Source organism: Aotus nancymaae, unplaced genomic scaffold (genome assembly GCF_030222135.1).
Source record: "Aotus nancymaae isolate 86718 unplaced genomic scaffold, 86718_ANA_hifiasm-v0.15.2.pri h1tg000027l, whole genome shotgun sequence".
In the NCBI taxonomy this organism is placed as follows: domain Eukaryota; kingdom Metazoa; phylum Chordata; class Mammalia; order Primates; family Aotidae; genus Aotus; species Aotus nancymaae.
In genome coordinates this window covers 2120771-2145039 of record NW_026988440.1, presented here as the reverse complement: position 1 = coordinate 2145039, position 24269 = coordinate 2120771, and the positions used below count along the sequence as shown (strand labels likewise).

Genomic DNA, 24269 nt, shown 5'->3' with positions numbered 1-24269 from the left:
TAGGCAATCAACGACTGCATCCGGCAACCGGATGCTGGGTTCTGTGACTCCAGTTAAAGGGGCTCGCTGACTAGGGACGCGGCCATTGCGCCTCCCGCCTGTCCTCGGCATCTGAAGGCGGGGAGGAGTGGGGAGTCGGCGCTTGCAAAGACACACTTAAGACTGCAGACAGTAAATCAAGTTTATTTGTTCACAGAACATACTGGGCGATCTCGACAGTCGCCCCGTGACGGCCCACCAACCCCCAACCCTCTACCCCGCAACCGCCCTCTAAGGGCAACTTCGAGAAGATCGAAGGCCACGGATCTCCTCCCCAACGGTCCGCCAAAGTCTCACACAGTAGACAGACGGAGTTGAGAGGCTGGAGGACGCAGTGTCACCTCCTAAACCTACGACCCACCACCAGACTTGACCCCAGCCGGGACGTCCTCCCCCACCCGAGTCCTCCCCATTTCTTCTACTCTGCCGCAGTTCCAGGTGTCCTGCCTCCACCAGTCCCACAAAGCTCAATAAATACCAAGAGACTTGCGTTTACAGCAGGGGGAACATCTCACACCCTTGCATAAGTTAAAATAAATATTACGTGCACCCCTCCATCACCTAGGAGGACGTACATAAATACATATAAATATTAATTAGGAGCAATAAGAAATAAATTAACGACGCTCTCTTTCCCATCGGGCCTAGCCCCAGCGTGGCTGTGCCTCGGTCTCTGTGCGCCTCGGTCCCGCCTCAAGCACCTGCTGGCGTCTCCGCTGTAGTGTTCTCAGTTCGAGTTGCCTCGTAAGTCCCAGTTTGGGATACGCTCTCTCGCACCAGGTACGCCTGGTGTTTCTTTGTGGTTTTTCGGATTCTTTTTTGGAAGCGCGGAGTCGGTTAGAAGGCGGCCGGATGTTGCTGGAGGAAAGTGCTGAGGTCCAGAGCGTAGTCCGAGGGCTCCGAGGTCAGATTAAAGGGCTCGAGGACCTGGGGCGCAGCGGTGGGTGCCGGGGATGCGGCGCTGGGGGCGTCCTCTGGAGGCAGAGGCGCCGGCACACCCTCTTCAGCCATCAGGATCTGGCAGAAGACGATGGTGAGCAGCAGAAAGAGAAGCCTTTTGGCTGGGTTCGGTTCCTCGACTGGCAGCTGGCGCCGGACCTAAAGGGAGACAAAAAAAGGAGACAGGTCAGATCAGGCTTCTGGAGTCCGGTCGTTCCCCAGTGACTCCAGGGCAGCGCGCCCTGCAAATGCCCACTCCGGCGATACTCACCACTCGAGGATAGAGAACCCTGCGGCTGCGCTTTCGGTGCCCGCGAGAGGCGGTGGGGCGCGCTGCGGGGGCCGTTGAGGGCTCCGGGAGAGGGTCGAAGGTAAAGATCTCAGGACCGGAGCCCCGCCGGGGTCCCGGGTTGGTGGAGGGGACCGGGGTAGGAACCTGCAGGACGGTCATGGTGGGGTGGGAGCTGCGAGAGTGACACATGGTGTGCTGAGCGGAGTGTAAAGCCAAGTGTGGGCCGGCGGCGGCAGATGTAATTATGTGCTCCTGGAAATTGGGCGGGTCCTTCTAACTCCTCCTTTCGCAGCTGGGGAGCGGTTGGCTTTTGCAGGGCTGGAAATTCCGACAATTAGAGAGTGGGTGGAGACTTGGCGTGCGCAATCCTAGGCTCCCAACAGCACGTTGTGAATGTGTGAGTCGTGAGTGGGGGTGGGTGAGATCCCGGGCTGTCGGCACATGTCGGGGCATGTGGCAGCTGGAGAGGGGCCCACGACAGCCTAAGAGATGGTTCAGACACAGGATCCCTCACAGGCCCCAGCCCTGGAGAGGCAAGAGGGCTTTTTATTGGCGATCGGGCCATCCTGCTACAATACTGACCCAGTTACACGCGCATGCATGCACTCGTAGGTATATAGAAAATACACTCCCCAAGAAGGAAGTCGTTACATAAATAGTCAAGATTAAGAGAAAAGTGAACGCACTAGCACACACAGACACAACCCTGCCTGCCTGAGGACACATGAAGACACACACAGTGTAGCCATAAAAAAGAACAAAATTACGTGCTTTGCAGCAACATGATGCAGCTGGAGGCTATTATTCTAAGTGGATTAATCCAGGAACAGAAAACCAAATACCAAACATTTTCCCTTATAAGTGGGAACTAAACATTGGGAACTCATGGACATAAAGATGGCAACAATAGCAACTGGGGACTACTAGAGGGACGGAGGGAGCGAGGCAAAAGTAAAAGCTATAGGATACTGGCCTAGCGCGGCGGCTCACGCCTGTAATCCCAGCACTTCGGGAGGCCAAGGTGGGCAGATCATAAGGTCAGGAGATCAAGCTCATCCTGGCCAACATGGTGAAACCCTGTCTCTACTAAAAATATAACAATTCGCTGGGCGTGGTGATGCGTGCCTGTAATCCCAGCTACTTGTGAGGCTGAGGCAGGAGAATCGTTTGAACCTGGGAGGCAGAGGTTGCAGTGAGCCGAGATCATGCCATTGCACTCCAGCCTGGTGACAGAGTGAGACTCTGTCTCAAAAAAAAAACAAGAAAACAAAAAACTATTGGGTACTATGCTTAGTGCCTGGGTGACAGGATCATTGGTACCCCAAACCTAAGCATGATGCAGTATACCTAGGTAACAAACCTGCACATGTACCCTAGAATCTAAAACAAAAATTAGAGGGGGGACGGAAGGATGGATGGATTTTAAAAAATACATATTGGCAGGGCGTGGTGACTCTCGCCTGTAATCCTAGCACTTTGAGAGGCCAAGGTGGGAGGATCGTTTGAGCTTAGGAGCCTGGGCAATATAGTTAGACCTTGTCTCTATAAAATAATAATAACAACAATAATAATAATACACAATGAAATATTATTCAGCCATAAAACAGAATGAAATCCAGCCAGGCACGGTGTCTCATGCCAGTAATTCCAGCACTTTGGGAGACCAAGGCGGGTGGATCATGAGGTCAGGAGTTTGAGATCAGCCTAAGATGGTGAAACCCGGTCTCTACTAAAAATACAAAAATTAGCTGGGTATGGTGGCACGCACCTGTAATCCCAGCTACTTGGGAGGCTGAGGCACAAGAATTGCTTGAACCTGGGAGGCAGAGGTTGCAGTGAGCCGAGATGGCGCCATTGTACTCCAGCCTGGGCAACGAGTGAAACTCCGTCTCAAAACAAAAAAAAAAAAAAGAAGGAGAAATCCTGGGAAAAAAAAAAAAAAGAAAAACATATACCACATGCACATACCAACACACATGTACACAGCAAAGGTGCAAAGACTGATTAGGGACAGTTCAGCAAAACTACTCTCTTAGGCATGTGCAGAAATATTTACATAAAGGCTGGTGCAAAGGGCCACAAATACAAAGGCAATAGGTCAGCACCCACCCAGATTTGTCCCTTGCTGTGAGTCAAGCGACCAAATTTATGGGAAGAACATTCTAAATTGTGAGACATTATACAAATGTTACAGTAATGGTAATTACTCAACTTAAAGCAGATGGACACATTTCCATAACTTCCTTACGGACAGCTGCTCATGGACACATAATTTAACTTTTTTTGTTTTTGAGACAGGGTCTGGCTTTGTTGCCCAGGTTGGAGTGCAGTGGCATAATCTTAGCTTACTGCAACCTCTGCCTCCTGGGCTCAAGCCATCCTCTCACCTCAGTCTCCTAGTATCTGGGACCACAGGTATGCACCACCATGCCTGGCTATTTTTTTTTTTTTTTTTTTTTTTTTGTATTTTTTGTAGAGCCAGGGTTTCACCATGTTGCCCAGGCTGATCTTGATCTCCTGAGCTCAAGCGGTCTCCCTGCCTCAGCCTGGGATTACAAGTGTGAGCCACTGCGCAGAATTTAACGTTTTTTGAGCATTTACCTGTTTCAGGGGCCCTCTGTTAAGGGTGCTGCTGTTGAGAGTCCTGAGGCTAGTTTCAGCGTAAGTGTTGTGCCATGCAGCTGCCTGAGGAAAGCCAGATAAAGCTGACACTTCAGCCGTGAGGGCCTTACCCTCCAGCATGAGGAGAGGACCACCACCAGGAGAGCTCTCTATCTCTCTATTGCTCTATCTCTCTGTCACTCTCTCACTCTCTTTTTTGGTTACATTGAGTTTCTGCCTGAAGGAAAGGCAAGCTTTCTTAAAGATCCTAAGAAAGGCCAGGAACAGTGTCTCACACCTGTAATCCCAACACTTGGGGAGGTTGAGGCGGGTGGATCATCTGAGGTCAGGAGTTTGAGACCAGCTTGGCCAACATCGTGAAAACCTGTCTCTACCAAAAATACAGAAATTAGCCAGGTGTGGTGGCACATGTCTGTAATCCTAGCTACTTGGGAGGGTGAGGCAGGAGAACCAACTCAGATTCTTGCAGCTAGCCCAGATCTCGCCACTGCACTTCAGCCTGGGTGACAGAGTGAGACCCTATCTCAAAAAAAAAAAAAAAAAAAAAAAATCCTAAGACTAAGTGTTAAGAGGACCCAAAAGAGCTAGTGTTCACATCTGTCCAATCAACCAGGGAAGGCTTCATGGAAGAGTGGCATTGGAGGTGACCTTGAATAGTGAGTGGGATATGACAAATTCAGATGTGGAGGATGACTGTAAGAATGGAATTAGCAAAGGCCTTGAGCTGGAAAAGTACAGGATGTGTTTGGGGAATCACAAGAAAAACAATCTCAGAGTAAGTTTCCTGTAAGGGAGTAGTGGGAAGTAATAATGGCTGGAAAGGAGTTGGGCAGAGTGGGGAGAGCGGAGCTGCCAGGTCAGGAGCCTGAGTTTCAATCTAGACTGCAGTACCTGTGGGTTTCTGGATGAGATAAAAGGAGGAAAATTCAAGCAGGGAACTGATTAGAATGAGGAGTAATGCTCTGGACAGCGAGAGACTGAGGCAGGAGATAAGAGGCTATTGGCGGGGTCAGGTAGATGATAACAAGAGCCTGAGAAGGTGGCCTTAAGAGACATTCCTAGCATAAGATCATCCGAATTGGGCAGTGAGATGGATATCATTAGGGGAAGGGAGCATGGGGGTGGGAGGGTTGCCAACAGCAAGAGGATCTGAGATGACTCCAGAGATTGGAAATACCATCTGGCTCAGATCTTTCTACCATGATTTTAAGCCTCGTGCACAAAGTGAATACACATAAGACCTCTTCCATTGAAGACTGTGTCATACACATCTTTGTGTCCTCCTGAGAACCCAGCGTGGTACCTTGTAGGCAGCAGTTGCTTAATAATCTTGTTAAATGCCAGATGAAATGTAGAACTGTAAGTGTGCATGTAGTATTCCCACACTGGCTGGGTCACACCAAGCTTCTGAGCTGTGGCTACACTCCTCCAAATCACTCATACAAATGTACAACATCTTTAGAAAAGCTGGGACAAGGCTGGGTGCAGTGGCTCGTGCCCGTAATCCCAGCACTTTGGGAGGCCAAGGTGGGTAGATCACTTGAGGTCAGGAGTTTGAGACCAGACTGGCTAATATGGTGAAACTTGTCTCTACTAAAAATACAAAAATTAGCTGGGCATAGTGCTGCATGCCCGTAATCCCAGTTATTCAGGAGGCTGAGGCAGGAGAATTGCCTGAACCCTGGAAGTGGAGGTTGCAGTGAACCAAGATCGCGCCATTGCACTCTAGCCTGGGCAAAAAAGCAAGACTCCATCTCAAAAAAAAAAAAAGAAAGAAAAAAAGAAAGAAAGTAAAGCTGGGACAATTCTTACACAGACACCAAACAGGAAACACTTTTCCCCCCTCCCACTTAGGGAACACTTAAGGGCATCTTTCAACCAAGAACATGTAGGAACACAAATAAGAGGACAGACCACAACTGGCTAGAAATAGATACACTCTTGCTGTGTGTACAATTCCTGGGCCTACAAGTCACTTTATACTCACTACTCTTATCTAAACACACAAGATCCCTTCCGCATGCATTACACACCTTTTCCTGGCCGGCATAAAACACGCCTCCTCTGTAAACAAAGGCACATTGCTTTCCCATGCCTGCCTTCATACCTGCCATCATTCTTCCACTTACACCCAAGCACAGGGTGCTCCTCACCCCCAACATACTTATTCCAAGGCAACTCACACACTACACAATGACCAGCATAAACCCATGACTACTTTCATGTGGGCAGACCCTCACACTCACACAGACATAAACTGGGAGTAGGGGGAGATAGTGATGATGGAAGAAAACTAGTGGGTGGGAGAGAGAGAGGCACCTAAGGTCAGGAACACATTACTTGTTTATGACGGAAAATTTCTCTAGGGCATTAGGCAGAGGCGGGGAAATGCAGGGGATGTCAGGATCTTGTTTTGCCACTACCTCCCACATCTGGAATCTGGGCCTCCAGCTGGGTCTAGTTATCTTCACTGTCCTCCCGGCAAAGTGAGACCTTTCTTAGTGGCAAGACCAGAATGGGACAAAGAGAAGACCTGGGAATCCAGACTGCTCACCATTCCTTCCCAACCTAACCCATCCCCATGCCTGCTACCCTCAGAGCCCTAGGGCTCTGCTCCTGCCCCTTCCTGCCACACAGGAAGCTAGGGAAAGGTTGGGAGTGAATCATTAAGCCAATAAAGGGGGTGGGGGGTGCAAGCTGGGGAATGAGTTAAGGCCAGAAAGTGCTGGGGGCTGAGACAAGCAGCTGGACTGGTTCCCACTGCCCTGATCCTGGAGAAACAGGCCCTTAGCCTGTTCCATCTCCTCATTTCCTTTCCATCTTCCCCAAGATCACTATGTTCCTTCATTTCCCTGGTTTGACCTGTTATCTTGATCCACCACCACCGCTAACCCCTCCTTCTCAGCCCCTTGTTTTTCTTCATAACACATATCACATTGGGGAATCATTTTATGTATTAACTTATATTTTTTATTTATTTATATTTTTTTGAGAGGGAGTTTTGCTCTTGTTGCCCAAGCTGGAGTGCAATGGCCTGATCTCGGCTCGCTGCAACCTCTGCTTCCTGGGTTCAAGCGATTCTCCTGCCTCAGCTTCCTGAGTAGCTGGTATTACAGGTGTGCACCACCATGCCCAGCTAATATTTTTCGTATTATTAGTAGAGATGGGGTTTTACCATGTTGGCCAGTTTGGTCTTGAACTCCCGACCTCATGTGATCCACCCGCCTCGGCCTCCCAAAGTGCTGGGATTACAGGCATGAGCCACTGCATCTGGCCCATATTTGTTTTTTGCTGTTGTTTGTCTCACCTACTAGAATATAATCTCCATGAGTGTACAGGGCCACATCTGACCTTTTTCTCATTGGATCTCTGTAGTATCTCCAGTACTTGGCTGTCACCTAGTAGGAGCTTAATCAGTATTCTTAAATCCATCTCCTCTAAGGCACTAAACCTCATCTCCAGAGAGGTCTGTTTATCCAGCCATGTTCCTTTAGAGGCCCTCATGTTTTCTCTTCCAAGAGGAGGCTGGGGGTACTCAGGTGTGGCTCAGGTGATCTGCCGCTGAATCAGGCAAAATTGTGCAGTGACGACAGTGACAGCAAAGCCCTGGTCCGCGCCCTTTACAATCCCTGACATAGGAGTGAGTCAGGCCTGCTGCCCCACCTGGGTACTGCTGCACTGCTGACCACAGGCCCAGAATGGGGAATGGCAGGAATGGGCACTGGCAGAGGCAGAATGGGCAGGGGAAAGGGAGGCAGACATTTGTAAATGGGAGTGTCTGAGAAAGGAAAGCAGGGTGGAGGGACAGCGCCAGGGTCCTGGGGTCAGGGAATGACAAGTGAAAGCTTCAACTGCTCCTGGTATTCAGTAGATCCTCAATAACTATTTGTTGACTTGAGATGGGTTTGAGATAGAAAGGGAACAAGGAATAGCAAAAAGGCCATATTGTAATCTAGTGGCGTTAGAGGAAATTGGTTTAAGTACCAGCTCTGCTACTTATTAACTAGGAAATATTGGGTCAGTTACTTAAGGTTACTGAAAATCTGTTTCCTCAATTGATAAATGGGCAAATTGACCTCTAGGTAACTGCAAAGATTAAGAATATAAATATACTCCTGCAGGGCACATAGTAGGTGCCTCTTGCATGGAGCTTGGGCATTATTGTAATTATGAGAAGAGGGGCTGCTTTGGAGCCGGGATGTGCAGCAGTGAGCCATCCCGGGAGTAGGGGACTGGAATGAGAAAATAATCTCCAAGTGCTAACATCTCCAGGAGATACAAGTTCTCTTTCTCTTTTTACTCCACCTTCCCTCCCTCTGCATCTCCGGCAGGTTTTGTGGCTCTTCATTTTCTCCAGAGAAGCAAAGACTTCTGCATTTCCAGTTCCTGTTCAACTAATGCGAGTGATTTTATTTTTTATGTATGGTATTTATATATTTTTTGAGACAAGGTCTCACTCTCTCTCCCAGGCTGAGTGCAGTGGCATGAACATGGCTCATTGCAACCTCAACCTCCTGGTCTCAAGTGATCCTCCCACCTCAGCCTCTTGAGTAACTGAGATTCCAGACACATGCCACCATGCCCAGCTAATTTTTATTTATTTTTGTAGAGATAGGGTATTGCCATGTTGCCCAGTCTGGTCTTAAAATCCTGGGCTCAAGTAATCCTCTTGCCTCAGCCTCCCCAAGTGTTGAGATTATAGGTGTGAGCCACAGAGCCTGGCCTTATATTTCTTTTTTTGAGACAGAGTCTTATTCTGTCACCCAGGCTGGAGTGCAGTGGCACTATCTCGGCTCACTGCAACCTCTGCCTCCCCGCTTCAAGTGATTCCCTTGCCTCAGCCTCCCAAGTAGCTGTGACTACAGGCACATGCCACCACACCCGGCTAATTTTTTGTAGTTTTAATAGAGATGGGATTTCATTGTGTTAGCCAGGATGGTCTCAATCTCTTGACCTCGTGATCTGCCCACCTCGACTCCCAAAGTGCTGGGATTACAGGCGTAAGCTACCACACCTGTCTGCCTGGCCTTTATTTATTTAAGAAATTTAGGCCAGGCGTGGTGGCTCTCGCCTGTAATCCCAGTGCTTTGGGATGCCAAGGTGGGCGGATCATGAGGTCAAGAGATTGACACCATCCTGGACAACACAATGAAACCCTGTCTCTACTAAAAATACAAAAATTAGCTAGGCATGGTGATGTGGGCCTGTAATCCCAGCTACTCAAGAGGCTGAGGTGAAAGAATCGTTTGAATCCTGGAGGTGGAGGTTGCAGTGAGCCGAGATTGCGCCGCTGCACTCCAGTCTGGTGACAGATGGAGACTCCGTCTCAAAAAAAATAAATTTAATTTGGCAGATGACAAGGTCAGGAGTTGGAGACCAGCTTGACCAACATGTCTCTACTAAAAATACAAAAATTAGCTGGGCGTGGTAGCACATGCATGTAATCCCAGCTGCTCAGGAGGCTGAAGCAGGAGAATCACTTGAACCCAGGAGGCAGAGGTGGCAGTGAGCCAAGATCGTGGCACTGCACTCCAGCCTGGGTGACAGAGCAAGACTCTGTCTCATTAAAAAAAAAATTGTTCTCTTTTGGGTTTCTTTTTGTTTGTTTTGAGACAGAGTCTCACTCTGTCACTGAGGCTGGAGTGCAATGGCACAATCTCAGCTCACTGTAACCTTTGCCTCCCGGGTTGAAGCGATTCTCCTGGTCCAGCCTCTCTAGTAGCTGGGATTATAGGCACCTGCCACCATGCCCAGCTAATTTTTGTATTTTTAGTAGAGATGGGGTTTCATGATGTTAGGTCAGGCTGGTCTCAGACTCTTGACTTCAGGTGATCCACCCACCTCAGCCTCCCAAAGTGCTGGGATTACCGGCGTGAGCCACCATGCCCAGCCAAAAAAATTTGTTTTTACTCATCACTATACTGACAAGGAACAGATGATTTTAAACACCCTCTCCCACCTACATTTTAACTGGAACAATTCTCCAGAGGCATGGGGGTAGAGTGGGGTGGTGAGTTCTAGGCAGCAAGTTAATAAATGACCCGTAAAGATGTTCGTCTAGACTCTAGGAGGCCCAAGATCAGGCCCTGGCAGTTCCTCTGACGCAAAACCATGGCAAGAGGGCCAGGAGTGCCAAGGCAGGGTCACAAAAGTGGCACAATGACCCTGCCCTGGGATGCGGCTCAGCCTGGCCCAGCCTAACTCAGCCTGGCTACCCCGGAGGCTGCTACCAGCTGGGCTGGGTGCTGGGAGGGGGCCCAGCATTCCTGTCCTCCTGCTAAAGCTGGCTTCCTAGGACCCCAGTGTTGTGGCTCCTCCTTCGACTCACTTTCCTTCCCACCAGATTATAACTCCACCAGAGCAGGACTTTATCTATCTTGTCTACTGCTCTATTTTCAGTGCCTAGAACTGTGCCTCTCAATCAGTACAGGCTGCTGAAAAGCCTGGAAGTACAGGATCGTTGATGTCATTGCTGTTACAGTGTCGTTCCCATGGGAAGCAGCCTGTAACTCTCTGCAGGCCGCTCCCGTGTCAGCCATTGGAGAATTTGATTGAGGTTTAAGTCAAAACATAATCATAGGGGAAAAACACACAACAAAGTATTTCCCCTTTTGTGTGGCCTTTTCAGACGCCCTGTATTTACTGGGTGAGTTGATCTACAAAGTGAAGGTCATAAATTAAAGGCTCTCATGTTTCTTCTCCTCTGAAACCCCATGATTCAGCAGTGTCTCCCATGTGTGCTCGAAATTTGGACGTGCCTCCTGCCTACCCTCCAAAGCAGCTGCCATAGGCTTTTTTCCTCCAAGGTTGGGAGGGACAGTTCATTCCCCGAGTGGCCTCTCCGGGGGCGGAGGCGGGTGCTGGGGCTGGCCTGCCTGCAGCTCCCTGGCCCTACCCAGTGGGGATTGCGTGTCAGGACAGGGGCTTGGTGGACTGCCAAGGGGTGAGCCCTTAGGCAGTTTTCTGGGAAGGATAGATGCCATGTGTGACTCAGAACCAAGTTAGGGAAAAAACAAGCTCACTCAATCGCCAGCACCCTCTGCCTGGCCTGGCTTTGACCATGAGCTCATGAAAGAGGAAGCTGGGCCAGGCAGACAGTAGCTCTGCTTTCCCTCATGTTTTCTCCCCATGCCTCATGGATTCCCTGGAGTGTCTGGGCCTCAGGCCACCGTCATCCTAGCTCCTGTGCCCTGGCTCTTTTATGACACTTTCCCTTCCCAGACACTTGGTCATTTCTTTCCCCAGGTTGGGAATCCCACCCACCACAGAAGGAGAATTGCATACACGTGGAGGTTACAAGTGGCACCGTGTCCCTTGGCCCTGCTGAGCCCTCTACCGTTGGGCACGACCATTTGGGTTTGTGCCTGTGGCTGCTGTGTCTCTGACACAGACCAGCTGGTGCTGACCCTGGGCACCTGAATTAACAGGTTTCTTGAGAGCTGAGATTCCCTGGTTCAGGAAGGAAAAAGGGGGCACCAAAGGCCTGGGCAGCCAAGCCACCCTCAGGCATGCAATATTCCTGTTGGGACCAACTTGCCTGGTACTTTTGGCATTCAGAACAGTTCACTACCAAAAAGGCACATTTTATTTTATCGAAAATGGGACAGTGATGGGCCACAAAGAACCTTCCTAACTCTTGTCCCTCCAGTTCACCTTCTATGCCCCCCAGGGCTTTCTTGTTCAAAGACAAACTTGACCATGTCCGTGCCTGCTTTAGTAACTTCAGTGGTTCCAAACTCTCAACAGGAGCCTCCACTGAGCTCCCAACCCGAATCCAGGTACCTTGCAGGCTTTCTCTTTCAACCACCATTGCTTCTCGATGGTGTGCCTCTTTAATTTTGTGCTTTTTCTCACACGTGCCAAACTCTTACCCATTGGATTGTATACCTGTTCTATTTCCTTTCCTTTTTCTTCCCTATTTTCCTGGGAAAAAAACCATCCCTGATTCTGCTGTGCAGAATTAGTTCATTTACATTATGTACAAATCCCTCAAAGCATCAAACACACGATAGTATAGTCATTTGTCTATGTATCATTTTGATTGACTGGAGGGGACCCTGCCATTGTGACGTAGCCATCTTAATGCTGGGAACCTCTTGACAAGGTCCAAAATTATTATTAAATTGTCACCATTAAAAAAAATCAGTAAGAAATGTATAAACCAGATATGCTCAACCTATCCCTGTGGGTTGAACTCATCCTACCTCTGACCCTGAGCCTTTTACATAGAATTTGGTAGTATTTGGTGATACTGCATTTTGTTTTAAAAAGTCAGGTAGATTGAAGTATAATTTACATACAGTAAAATTCATCCTTTTTAGAAAGAGTACAGTTTTCGATGAGTTTTTTTTTTTTGAGTTGGAGTTTTGCTCTTGTTGCCCAGGCTAGTGTGCAATGGTGCAATCTCTGTTCAACACAACCTCTACCTCCCAGGTTCAAGTGATTCTCCTGCCTCAGCCTCCCAAGTAGCTGGTATTACAGGCATGCATCACCACGCCTGGCTAATTTTCTATATATATGCATTTTTTTAGTAGAGATGGGTTTCTCCATGTTGGTCAGGCTGGTCTCAAACTCCCAACCTCAGGTGATCTGCCTACCTCTGCCTCCCAAAGTGCTGGGATTACAGGCGTGAGCCACCGTGCCTGGCTTTTTTTTTTTTTTTTTTTTTGTGAGACGGAGTCTTGCTCTGTTGCCCAGGCTGGAGTGCAGTGGCGTGATCTCCGCTTACTACAACCTCTGCCTCCCTGGTTCAAGCCCTTCCCTGCCTCACCCTCCAGAGTAGCTGGGATTACAGGTGCCTACCCCCACACCCTGCTAATTTTTGTATTTTTTGTAGAGATGGGGTTTTGCCATCCTGGCCAGGCTGGTCTTGAACTCCTCATCTTGTGATCTGCCAGATCACAAGAGGCCGGAGAGGCTGAGGCAGGAGAATCACTTGAACCCGGAAGGCAGAGGTTATAGTGAGCTGAAATCACGCCATTGCACTTCAGCCTGGGCAAGAAGAATGAAACTCCATGTCAAAAAAAAAAAAAAAAAGAAAGAAAGAAAGAAAGAAAAAGAAAGAAAGTAAAGAAACTACAATAGACACTCTTTTGGGTCTGGATTCTTTGGCTCAGTGTAATATTTTTGTGATTCATCCATGTCATGGCATGAATCAGTATTTCTTTCCCTTTGACTTCTGGATAGCATTCCATTGTATAAATATATGACAGTTGGCTTATTAATTCACCATCGATGGGCATTGTGTTTTTTTCTTATTTTTGGAAGTGATGAATAAAGCTGCTATGAACATTCATAGACAACTCTTTTTGGAGACACATATTCTTATTTCTCTTGAGTAGATATTGAGGCGTAGTATAACTAGGTGCATATTTTGCTTGATAAGAAATTGCTGTGGGGCCAGGCAGCTCACACCTGTGATTCTAGCACTTTGGGAGGCAGAGTTGGGAGCATTTTTTTTTTTTTTGAGACAGAGTCTAGCTCTGTTGCCCAGGCTGGAGTGCAGTGGCACGATCTCAGCTCACTGCAACCTCCATCTCCCGGGTTCAAGCAATTCTCCTGCCTCAGCCTCCAGAGTAGCTGGGCTGACCACCATACCTAGCTAATTTTGACATTTTTAGTAAAGACAGGGTTTCACTATGTTGGCCAGGCTGGTCTGGAACTCCTGACCTTGTGATCTGCCCGCCTTGGCCTCCCAAAATGCTGGGATTACAAGCATGAGCCACCGTGCCCGGCCTTTATTTTTTTAGGGAGATGGAGTCTCCCTCTGTTGCCCAGGCTGGAGTGCAGTGGCACTTCCCGACATCAAGTGATTCTTCTGGCTCAGCCTCCCAAGTAGCTGGGATTACAGGCGTGCACCACCACACCCAGCTTATTTTCGTTTGTTTGTTTGTTTGTTTTTGAGACAGAGTCTTACTCTGTCGCCCAGGCTGGAGTGCAGTGGCGTGATCTCAGCTCATTGAAACCTCCACCTCCCGGGTTCAAGCTATTCTTCTGCCTCAGACTCTTGAGTAGCTGGGACTACAGGTGTGCACCACCACGCCCAGCTAATTTCTGTATTTTCAATAGAGACGGGGTTTTGCCATGTTGGCCAGGCTGTTCTAGAACTCCTGACCTTGTGATCCGCCCGCCTCGGCCTGCCAAAGTGCTGGGATTACAGATGTGAGCCACTGTGCCCAGCCTAATTTTTGTATTTTTAGTAGAGATGGGTTTCACTATCTTGGTCAGGCTGGTCTTGAACTCCTGACCTCAAGTGATCCTCCCACCTTGGCCTCCCAAAGTACTGGGATGTGTGAGTACTATGCCCGGCCTAAAGGCGGGAGGATTTCTTGAGCCCAGTAGTTTGAGATCAGCCTGGGCAGCATGGAGAGACCTCGTCTCTACAAAATTAAAAAATTACACCAGGCGTGGTGGTACATGTCTGTGATCCCAGCTACTCTGGGAGGCTGAGGTGGGAGGATCACTTGAACCCAGGAGTTGAGGCTGTGGGGAGCCGTGTTCACACCACTGCACTCCAGCCTGGGAGACAGAGCGAGACCCTATTCTAAAACAAAATCAAAAACAAAACAAAACCAAAAAAGGAAGTTGCCATGCTGTTTTCCAAAGTGGTTTACCATTTCATACTGACAGGAGCTATACTCATGTTTTAAGGAACCTGCATCAAAATGTTCCTCTTGTAATTTCTTGCTTAAAATCTGCCAAAACTAAATGCTGTTTGTTAGAGAACAGGTTCCCACTCAGATTACCTCAAGGGACAGAGATGGGCTGGAATGCAGCCATCTCAGTGGCCAGCAACCTGCCCCCTAAAGAACCAGCATGTCCTCTGGAAGCCACAGTGGCTTCCAGTGCCCAGTGGCAGCCCCAGGAGCACACCCTGCTTCCCTGCCCAGACCCTGGGTGGCTCAGCATCTCTGTCTGCAGTGACTGGCTCTGCCCAGGTCTTGCGGTGTAGTGTGAAGTGACATTAGCCCACACACCTGAGCATGTATGATGCCACATAGGCATGGTTTTAAGAGCTATACTTGGCCAGGTGTGGTGGCTCACATCTGTAATCCCAGCACTTTGGGAGGCCAAGGGGGGCAGATCACAAGGTCAAGAGATGGAGACCATCCTGGCCAACATGGTGAAACCCTGTCTCTACTAAAAATACAAAAATTAGGCGTGGTGGCGTGCGCCTGTAGTCCTAGCTACTTGGGAGGCTGAGGCAGGAGAATTGCTTGAACCCAGGAGGCGAAGGTTGCAGTGAGCCGAGATCTGCCACTGCACTCCAGCCTGGCAACAGAGCAAGACTCCATCTCAAAAAAAGAGCTATACTCAAATCGATTCATTAAGCCTTCATTCTCCAACTGTTATTTTATCTATGCTCCCATTTCACAAATAAGAAAAATGAGGTTCAACAAGGCAATTCATTTTCTTAAGATTGTGTAACCAAGAAGTAATGGGAGTAAGATGTGAACCCACGTCTATCTTGTTCTAAAGCCCAGCAGCATACCTATTTGTCAGAGCATAGATGCTAGAGCCAGTCTACCTGAGTTAAACTCCATGTTTGTTTGTTTGTTTTTTTGTTTGTTTTTTGAGATGGAGTCTCACTCTGTTGCCCAGGCTGGTGTGCAATGGCACAGTCTTGGCTCACTACAACCTCCATCTCCCAGGTTCAAGCAATTCTCCTGCCTCAGCCTCACTAGTAGCTGGGATTACAGGCACCTGACACAATGCCCAGCTAGTTTTTCTATTTTTAGTAGAGTTGGGGGTTTCACCCTGTTGGGCAGGCTGATCTTGAACTCCCGACCTTGTGATCTGCCCACCTTGGCCTCCCAAAGTGCTGGGATTATAGGTGTGAGCCACCATGCCCGGCTTGTTTGTTTATTTTTAGAGTCAAGATCTTGCACTGTTGCCCAGGCTGGAGTGCAGTGGCGCCATCGTAGTTCACTATGCCCCAAACTCCTGGGCGCAAGCAATCCTGCCACTTCAGCCTCCCGAGTTTCTGGGACTACAGACATATGCCACCATCCCCAGCTAATTAATTTTTTTTTTTTTTTTTTTTGGTAGAGATAGGATCTCACTTAGTTGCCCAGGCTGGTCTCAAACTCTTGGATTCAAATAAGCTTCCTGCCTCAGTCTCCCAAAATGGTGGGATTATAGGCATGAAATACCATGCCCAGCCAACTGTATGTTTTAATTCACTTAGTTTTCATGGTACACCTCTGAGAGGAGGGCATGATAACACCCATGATACAGGCGCAGTGACAGCACAGGGCTCTGTGAAGCAGGGGAATGACAGAGTTGGGTTTGGCATCCAGGAAGTTTGTCTCCAGAGACAAAGCTATTGACCGCCACGCTTTCCTGCCTCTCAACAATCCTCATTATTAATGTTATTGTTTAACCCACTGACCTAGCTCTTTGTGTCTTTGGGGTTTTACACTGCTCTGACGTTCATGTCCTTGCTTATGTCTTACATTGAGACTCTGAATGGGTTGTGTACACACGCCCCAGGATACAGTAACCTTACTGGGCATTCTCACCTCTGGCTGCATCACTGGCCTCTTACCAGCCCTTGAGAACTGCCCCTAGCTCAAGCAAGGATCCTAATTGAGCAGATGAAGTCAGTGCAGGAAGATGATCTCCAGGGTGACCTCTGCGCAAGGACTCTCTCCCAACTACATTTCTCAAGAGGAGGTGGTGTAACCAGAAGACACTTTAAGGTCTTGAGGCCATCCCCAAAGATCACTTGCTTCCTCAAACAGATTTTGGGCTTTTTCAGGTGAGAGACTAATCACTGAACTCGCTGTCAGTATTCAGCACTGTGCTGATTGATATATACTAGGTACTCAATGACTTTAGTTGAATAATGAATAAATAAATGAATAAAGAGACCCAGATTCTCTTACTTTAGGTCTGTGTTGTCTAATACAGTAGTAACATGTAGCTATTTATTTTATTTTTTTGATGGAGTCTCGTTCTGTCGCCCAGACTGGAGTGCAGTGGCACAATCTCGGTTCACTGCAACCTCCGCTTCCCGGGTTCAAGCAGTTCTCCTGCCTCAGCTTCCTGGATAGCTGGGATTACAGGCATATGCCACCATGCCCGGCTAATTTTTGTATTTTTAGTAGAAACGGGATTTCACCATGTTGGCCAGGCTGGTCTCAAACTCCTGACCTCAGGTGATCTGCCTGCCTTGGCCTCCCAAAATGCTAGAATTAAATGAGGGAGCTACCACACCTGTCCTCATGTGGCTATTTAAATGTAAATTCTAATTAGTCAAAATTTAAAATTCAATTTCTCGGTTTCATTAGCCACATTTCAAGAGCATAATAATCCCATGTGGCCAGTGGTTACCATATTGGAAAACGTGGAAATAGAACATTTCCATCATTATAGAAAGATCTGTTGGACAGCACTAGGCTAGATGACAGATGGGGTGGGGGAAGATAAAATGCTGCATTGGGAAAACAGTATAGGCTGATGACTTTAATCTGTTTTTGACACTTTAAAAATAGTCAAGATCAGTCCTGTCTCATTAGATTGTGTCGCACACTGCCCATTCAGAGGTCCAGAAACCAATTCTTCAGAAATCGTATACCGAGAAAGGGAAACCCATTTCTGATCACACACATGACCCATGCTTCTTTAGAAAGGAAAGCATGAGCTTGAAGGGGGAACTGAGACTGCTGAGCTCTTTTGCCTTCAGCCACAGGAAATTAACTGATCCATGATGCTTTGTACCCATGAGCTCATCTAGTCCTCCCAGGGCACAGGAGAGTGGTGAAAATAAGTGGCCACAGTTCACAATTTTTCAACTGGTGGAGGCTAGTTCCTACACTCAGAACATCAGTAGATTGTCAAATGTGTCAAATGTGTCAAGTAAGAGCAGTGGAAGGTAGAAAGGTGTATAGAATATGGGCCTTAAGAAGTTTATAACCAAGTTAAGGGAAATTAAGAAATCAGCCCATAACTCTATGTAAGTATACAAAACTATAACTGTATCTGTAGCTATATATGTGTGTGCATCTATTTATTATCTACCTACTTATCCAATAACATGATTAATTAAAATTTATTTGATATGTTAGAGCTTAACAAGTACTTTCCCTCATATGAAGACCGAGCAGATCCCCATGATGAATGTCAAACAAATGGAATGTTGGTACAGAGAGCAAGCACTCTAGGCATTCGCAGCAGGGTGAGATCACTGTAGGATGAAGTGATGGGGGAAAGCTTTTGTGGAGGCAGAACCAGCAGGAATGCGGGGCAGTCACACAAACATGGATACAACTCCTGGCTTCCCTCCTAGACACTTCCCAGACTCTCCATTGCTTGTGTTTCTTTGTTTTTTTTTTTTTTTTTTTTTTGAGACACAGTCTCACTCTGTGGCCCAGGCTGGAGTGCAGTGCAATGGTGCAATCACGGCTCAGTGCAGCCTCAACTGCCAGGGCTCAAGCAGTTCTCCCACCTCAGCCACCGGATTCGCTGGGACCATGGGTGCATGCCACCACATCTGGCTAATTTTTTGATTATCTGTAGACATGGGGCCTCACTATATTGTTCAGGCTGGTCTCAAACTCCTGGGCTCAAGTAATCCTCCTTGGCCTCCCAAAGTTCTGGGATTACAGGGGGGAGTCACCACACCTGGCCTGTTGCTTGTAGTTTTTTAAATCAGGTAATTGTAAATTCATTTTACTTTATAAAAGATAAAATGTTGATGTAGAGTTCTTAGTGATCTATGTTTTCTGTCCAGTCCTCCACCCAAATAATTAACATATTAAAAAAACTCCCACATATTTCATAGTGATTCTAGAAATGTAGAATAATTTGGATACTCCAAATGCAAAATGGTTTGAGTTACCTTTATTTAATAATCCTGTGATGAGCATGCAAAGACATATCTCAAATAACTTATAACTCAGGCTTATATAACATCAGCTCTGCCCCAAATTCCTGCAGCGTAGAACACATAAAAATACAACCCTGCAGTCTAACCAGTCTTGACTAGGTTCTCCTTACATAATCATAACCGTGTCCCTGCCAGGAGCAATTAAAAAAAAAAGTTCTTCTGAAGCCCTGTGTACTTTGCCTCAGCTTCCTTTAACTTTTCTAAAGAGCTTCTACTTTTCTTCGTTGGCATTTACATTTCTTTGGCTTCAAGCCACAAAAACGATTGTCCTTAACTTGAACACAATAGTTGAGTCTTGGGAAGATACTGAATAGCTCATAGAATCAAAGGAAGGCCAGAGAACCAGGCTCAGGAAACACAGAACCAGGGTAGCTCCAGCGGATGGGGTAGCAGGAATCGACAGTCTTGTCCTGGCTATCTGCTGAAATGAATAAGTGACAAAGGGTTTTTTCTATCCCTTCTGTTTTTGTTCATCATTCAAAGCCCTAGCAGAGAGAATCTGATTAGCCTGGTTTAGGTAAAGGCCGGGGGAAAAAAGCACACCTTCACCATTGCTCATCAGGACTGCACACAGGTCATTCTCTAAGGAATCCAGTGACTGTTCTCAGCGGAGAAGAGAATGCATGCAGGATGGTCAAACCTCAGAAAATACTCACCACGTTCCCATTGACTCTTACCTCCATTTTCCATATTTTAAATTATCCACAATAAGGGTGACTAACATATCTTCCAATGTTGTGAAAAACATATAGAAAAATAGATCTACCTGTGCTGAAATTTTTCCCAGAAAGGATTAATGGTTAGGAAAGTTTGGCCCTACTTACCCCTCAGTGTTAGGATTAAAGAAAATATATGCAAAATGCCTAATACTGTACCGGGCATGTAGCAAGGTTTATTACATGTCAGTCCCATTCCAACTGTTCCCATTCACCCACTGTTATGCTGAAGCCAGCTCTCAGCCGCTCATGAGAAGAATCATTACATTTTCAGGAACTTGATAAGCCAACTGGCATAACATTCATAGCTGAAAGTTGGCCTTTGTAGGGACAGAAAGACGTGATTGCTTTCTGCACCCATCATGAGTCATGACCAATACGCCCATGACAAAAGACAGGTGAACAAAACAAAAGCATAACAAATTTATTTTATTTTATTTATCTACTTCTTTGAAATGGAGTCTCACTCTTGCTCAGGCTGTAGTGCCGTGGCATGATCATGGCTCACTGCAGCCTTAACCTCCTGGGCTCAAGCAATCCTCCTGCCTCAGCCTACAGAGTAGCTGGAACTGCAGGTGTAGACCACCACACACAGATAATTTTTGTGTTTTTTTTTGTAGAGATGGGGTTTCACCATGTTACGCAGGCTGCTCTTGAACTCCTGGGCTCAAGCCATCTGTTTGTCTCGGCTTCCCAAAGTGCTGGGATTACAGGTGTGAGCCACTGTGACTCGCCAACAAATTTATTTCATCAAAATTTTACATGACATGGGAGCCTTCAGAAATGAAGACCCAAAGACTCAGAGAAAACTGGTTTTTTGATTAGTTTCAATGAAGAATGGAGAGCCAAGGCTGGGCGCAGTGGCTCACACCTGTAATCCCAGCACTTTGGGAGGCTGAGGCAGGCAGATCACATGAGGCCAGGAGTTTGAGACCAGCCTGGCTAACATAGTAAGTATTTACATCACAGAAATTGGAAATGTTGCAAATCAGGACTTTCATCTACCCCTCACCCTCCACTGCCTCCGAGAGTTAAATATTTACAGGCCACTGCCACATCTGGGCCTTTCTTTCCTTCACAAGATGTGAGGAGAACCAAGTTAGGATTAGGTTGACCTGTGAGTGACAAAAACCAAATAGAACAATGGCTTCCTAGATGCAAGTCCATTTGTCTCTGACAGAAACAAAGTCCAGAGCCAGGCAGTCAGCTCAGGGCTGGGAGAGCTCCACCCCATTGCCTCACTGTCTTTTTTTTTTTTTTATTTCTGAGATGGAGTCTCACTCTGTCGCCCAGGCTGGAGTGCAATGGCTCTATCTTGGCTCACTGCAGCAACCTCCACCTCCTGAGTTCAAGCCATTCTCCTGCCTCAGCCTCCTGAGCAGCTGGGATTACAAGTGCCCACCACCGTGCCTGGCTATGCCTCACTGTCTTTGATGCATGGCTCTTCATGATTTTGGATGGCTGCTCAGGCTCCTTGTTCAGGCCAGGGGAAAGAGAAGGACAAAGAAATACACACCCCAGCCTATGAAGTCCACAGACAGAAGTAACCCATAACATTACCTGCTTATTTCAAATAGGTTAGAAGGAAGTCTCTCTGCCACATCTGGCTGTGGGGGAGGCTTAGAGCCCTGTTGCTTTCTGCAGGCAGACATGTGCTCTATGAGGGGCTGAGAAGGGGAGGGCAGGTGCTGGGGGGCAGCTGAGAAGCTGGGCGGGATTCGAGAACTTGTAGGGGAGAGGGAGAACTGGTGTTGGTGTGATGGGAATGAGCATAGTTTGTGGAACTCTGAAGGAGCTGACTGGAATAGAAAATTAAAAATACTGAGAAATGAGGTTAAATACACAAGGTGGAAGCCAGAGCTCAGTGAGGGTCCAGGAAAGCAGACAAAAGAATCTTTATCTCCTGCCGCTAGACACTGGAGGCACTGAACTTTCCAGTAGGGGAGCTACATGATCAGAGGCATTTCAGAAATTTTAATCTCACACACTGAAGTGCTAGACATATTGGAGGCAGGAGGAAAAACAGGAAGCAGCAGGGAGGCTGGAAAGGAGACTGAGTTCATGAGCCAGGCGTGAGGTGATTACATGGGGGGCAATGGGAATGAGGAGGAAAAGCGAGAAGCATTTGCTAGAAAATGTATTCAAACTGATGGCTGGTCTGAAAGGGAGTTTTGGGCTGGGGTGATGAGAGACAGAACTCATAGCAACAGAGTAAATGGAGTAAACTTGGCTTGGTTGGTGTTTTATTTTTAAATTATTTATGTATTTATTTATTTTGAGACGGAGTTTCACTCTTATTGCCCAGGCGGGAGTGCAATGGCGCAATCCTGGCTCACTGCAAACTCTGCCTCCCGGGTTCAAGTGATTCTCCTGCCTCAGCCTTCCGAGTAGCTGGGATTACAGGCATGAGCCACGACGCCTGGCCTATTATTATTATGTTTTATTTGAGAGAGGGTCTTGCTCTGTCACTCAGGCTGAAGTACAGTGGTGCAATCTTGGCTCACTGCAACCTCTGCCTCCTGGGCTCAAGCGATCAATCCTCCCATCTCAGCCTCCCGAGTAGCTGGGACTACAGGTGCGTGCCACCAAGCCAGGCTAATTTTTATTTGTATTTTTTGAAGAGGCAAGGTTTTACTGTCTCCAGCCTGTCTCCAGGCTGGTCTTGAACTCCTGAGCTCAAAGCAATCTGCCCACCTTGGCCTCCCAAAGTGCTGGGATTACAGGTGTGAGCCACCACACTCAGCAGCAAGTGTTTTAGATTGGGCTACCTCGAAGCAGAACCTAGGGTGGGGACTTTTGTTCAGGAGATACATTGGGAGAGGCTCTCAGGACAAAGATTGAAAAAAACAGAATAGGGAAGGGGAAGAGGCTAAGAAAGGATGTGAGCTTCAGCCTGAGCCCGTAGGGAAGCTCAGGGCAGCAAGCTGCACCGGTCAACTGCACTTGGAGGCATGGGGGCTGGCATTTTGTAGACCTGCTTCAAGTCAGGCAGCCACTGGGAGGTCTGTTCAGAGCACGTGCAAGGGAGGAGGGCTTGGCACTTGGCTCCTGTTTGGCCCAGAGCAATTCTCCAGAAAAGGGGATAGTTGTGTGTGGTTATCAGCTGATATTCCCAAAAGCTGGAAGGTGAGTGGACCCACTGGGAAAAAGGACCCGGGCCCAAACAGCATCCAGGTCAGTGAATTCATTTTGGTTGTGTTGGATTTGAGGTGGCAAAGAAATAAGGACCTGGCATATGACTGTGGGAAATTTGAGATACAAGACAGAAGTTCAGGTGAAAAGATAGGACTAGGTATAGTAGCTATTGGAGTGGGCGACTTTGGCACACAGATGATAGGGTTTTTTGGGGGGGTTTGTTTGTGAGGGTTTTTTTGTTTTGTTTTGTTTGTTTGTTTTGAGAGATAGGGTCTTGCTCTGTAACCCCAGTTAGAGTGTAGTGGTGTGATCATAGCTCTCTGCAGCCTCAACCTCCCAGGCTCAAGAGATCCTCTCACCTCAGCCTCCTGAGTAGCTGGTACTACAGATGATGTCACCACTCCTAGCTACTTTTTTAAAACATTTTTTGTAGAGATGGGGGTCTCACTACATTGCCCAGGCTGGTCTCAAATTCCTGGGCTCAAGCGATTCTGTTGCCTCAGCCTCCCAAAGTTTTGGGATTACAGGTGTGAGCCATGGCGCAGGCCTAGATGACAGTTCAAACAAGAGGGAATTTGTGTATTTGTCACTTTGGGGGTTTCTAGTGGCCTTTGAAGGAAGGGTCACAGCAGGACAGAGTATGAAACCATATGGTGAGGTGAGGTCTGGCAATGCTTTGAGCATTTAATGTCCTTCCATTCTGACTAACTCTTAACAACTCTAGGGTATTTCTGCGTCACCTTATGTGCTGCTCATTCTGGCTTGTCCTCTATGTTCTGGTTATTTAATGCTACCCAATAAACTGACTCAAAATTTTGTGGCATGAGACGACCCTTTGTTACATTCATGGATTCTGTGGGTCAGGAATCTGTGGGTCACACACCACCGTGGGGACGGCTTGTCTCTGCTCCTAGGTATCTAGGGCTGCAGCTGGAAGAATTGAAAGCTGGGAGGCTGAAATTATCTGCAGACACTTCGCATGTCTCACATATCTGGCAGTGGGTGCTGGCGGTTGGCTCAGGGACCTCAGGTTTTCTACCTGTGGTCTAGTTAGACTTTCTCTTGCATGGTGGCTGAGTTGCTGTGAGGGAACCAGGCATCAACTGCTTTTTTTTTTTTTTTTGAGACAGGGTTTCACTCTGTCACCCATGTTGGAGTGTAGTGGTGCAGTCATGGCTCTCTGCAGCCTCTACTGCCTCAGTCTCCCTGGTAGCTGGGACTACTGCCAACACGCCTGACTAATTTTTCTATTATTATCATTATTATCATTTGTAGAGACAGGGTCTCACTCTGTTGCCTAGGCTGGTCTCCAACTCCTGGGCTGAAGCAATCTGTCCATCTCAGCCTCCTAAAGTGTTGGGATTATAGGCATGAGCCAGTGTGCCCAGCCACATTCTTTTTATAACCTCATCTTTTTTTGATCTACATCACTTCCCTCATACTCTATTGGTTAGAGTAGTCACAGCCCCGCTTCCATTCAAAGAGAGGGAACATGGCCCCCACCTGGAGTGTCAGTCACAGGAAAAGGAGAGCAAGTGGAAAGGGGCACCCAACTTTGGAAAATACCATTGGTCACACTCTATCAGCGCCTCCATTTGCTTCTTATGAGTGGCTTCATTTATTCAACTGTCATTGT

The 24269-nt window shown here is 47.6% G+C and overlaps 1 protein-coding gene across 1 annotated transcript; it reads right to left on the bottom strand.

The window, feature by feature from the left end:
- Window positions 1-163: 163 nt before the first annotated feature.
- IER3 (immediate early response 3) lies at window positions 164-1541 on the bottom strand. The gene is made up of 2 exons (XM_012433904.2): window positions 1250-1541; window positions 164-1137 (listed from the first exon to the last, which is right to left on the bottom strand). Exons 1-2 carry the CDS (start codon window positions 1457-1459, stop codon window positions 877-879), a joined length of 471 nt encoding a protein of 156 aa, XP_012289327.1. The 5' UTR covers window positions 1460-1541; the 3' UTR covers window positions 164-876.
- Between the last annotated feature and the right edge of the window lie 22728 nt (window positions 1542-24269).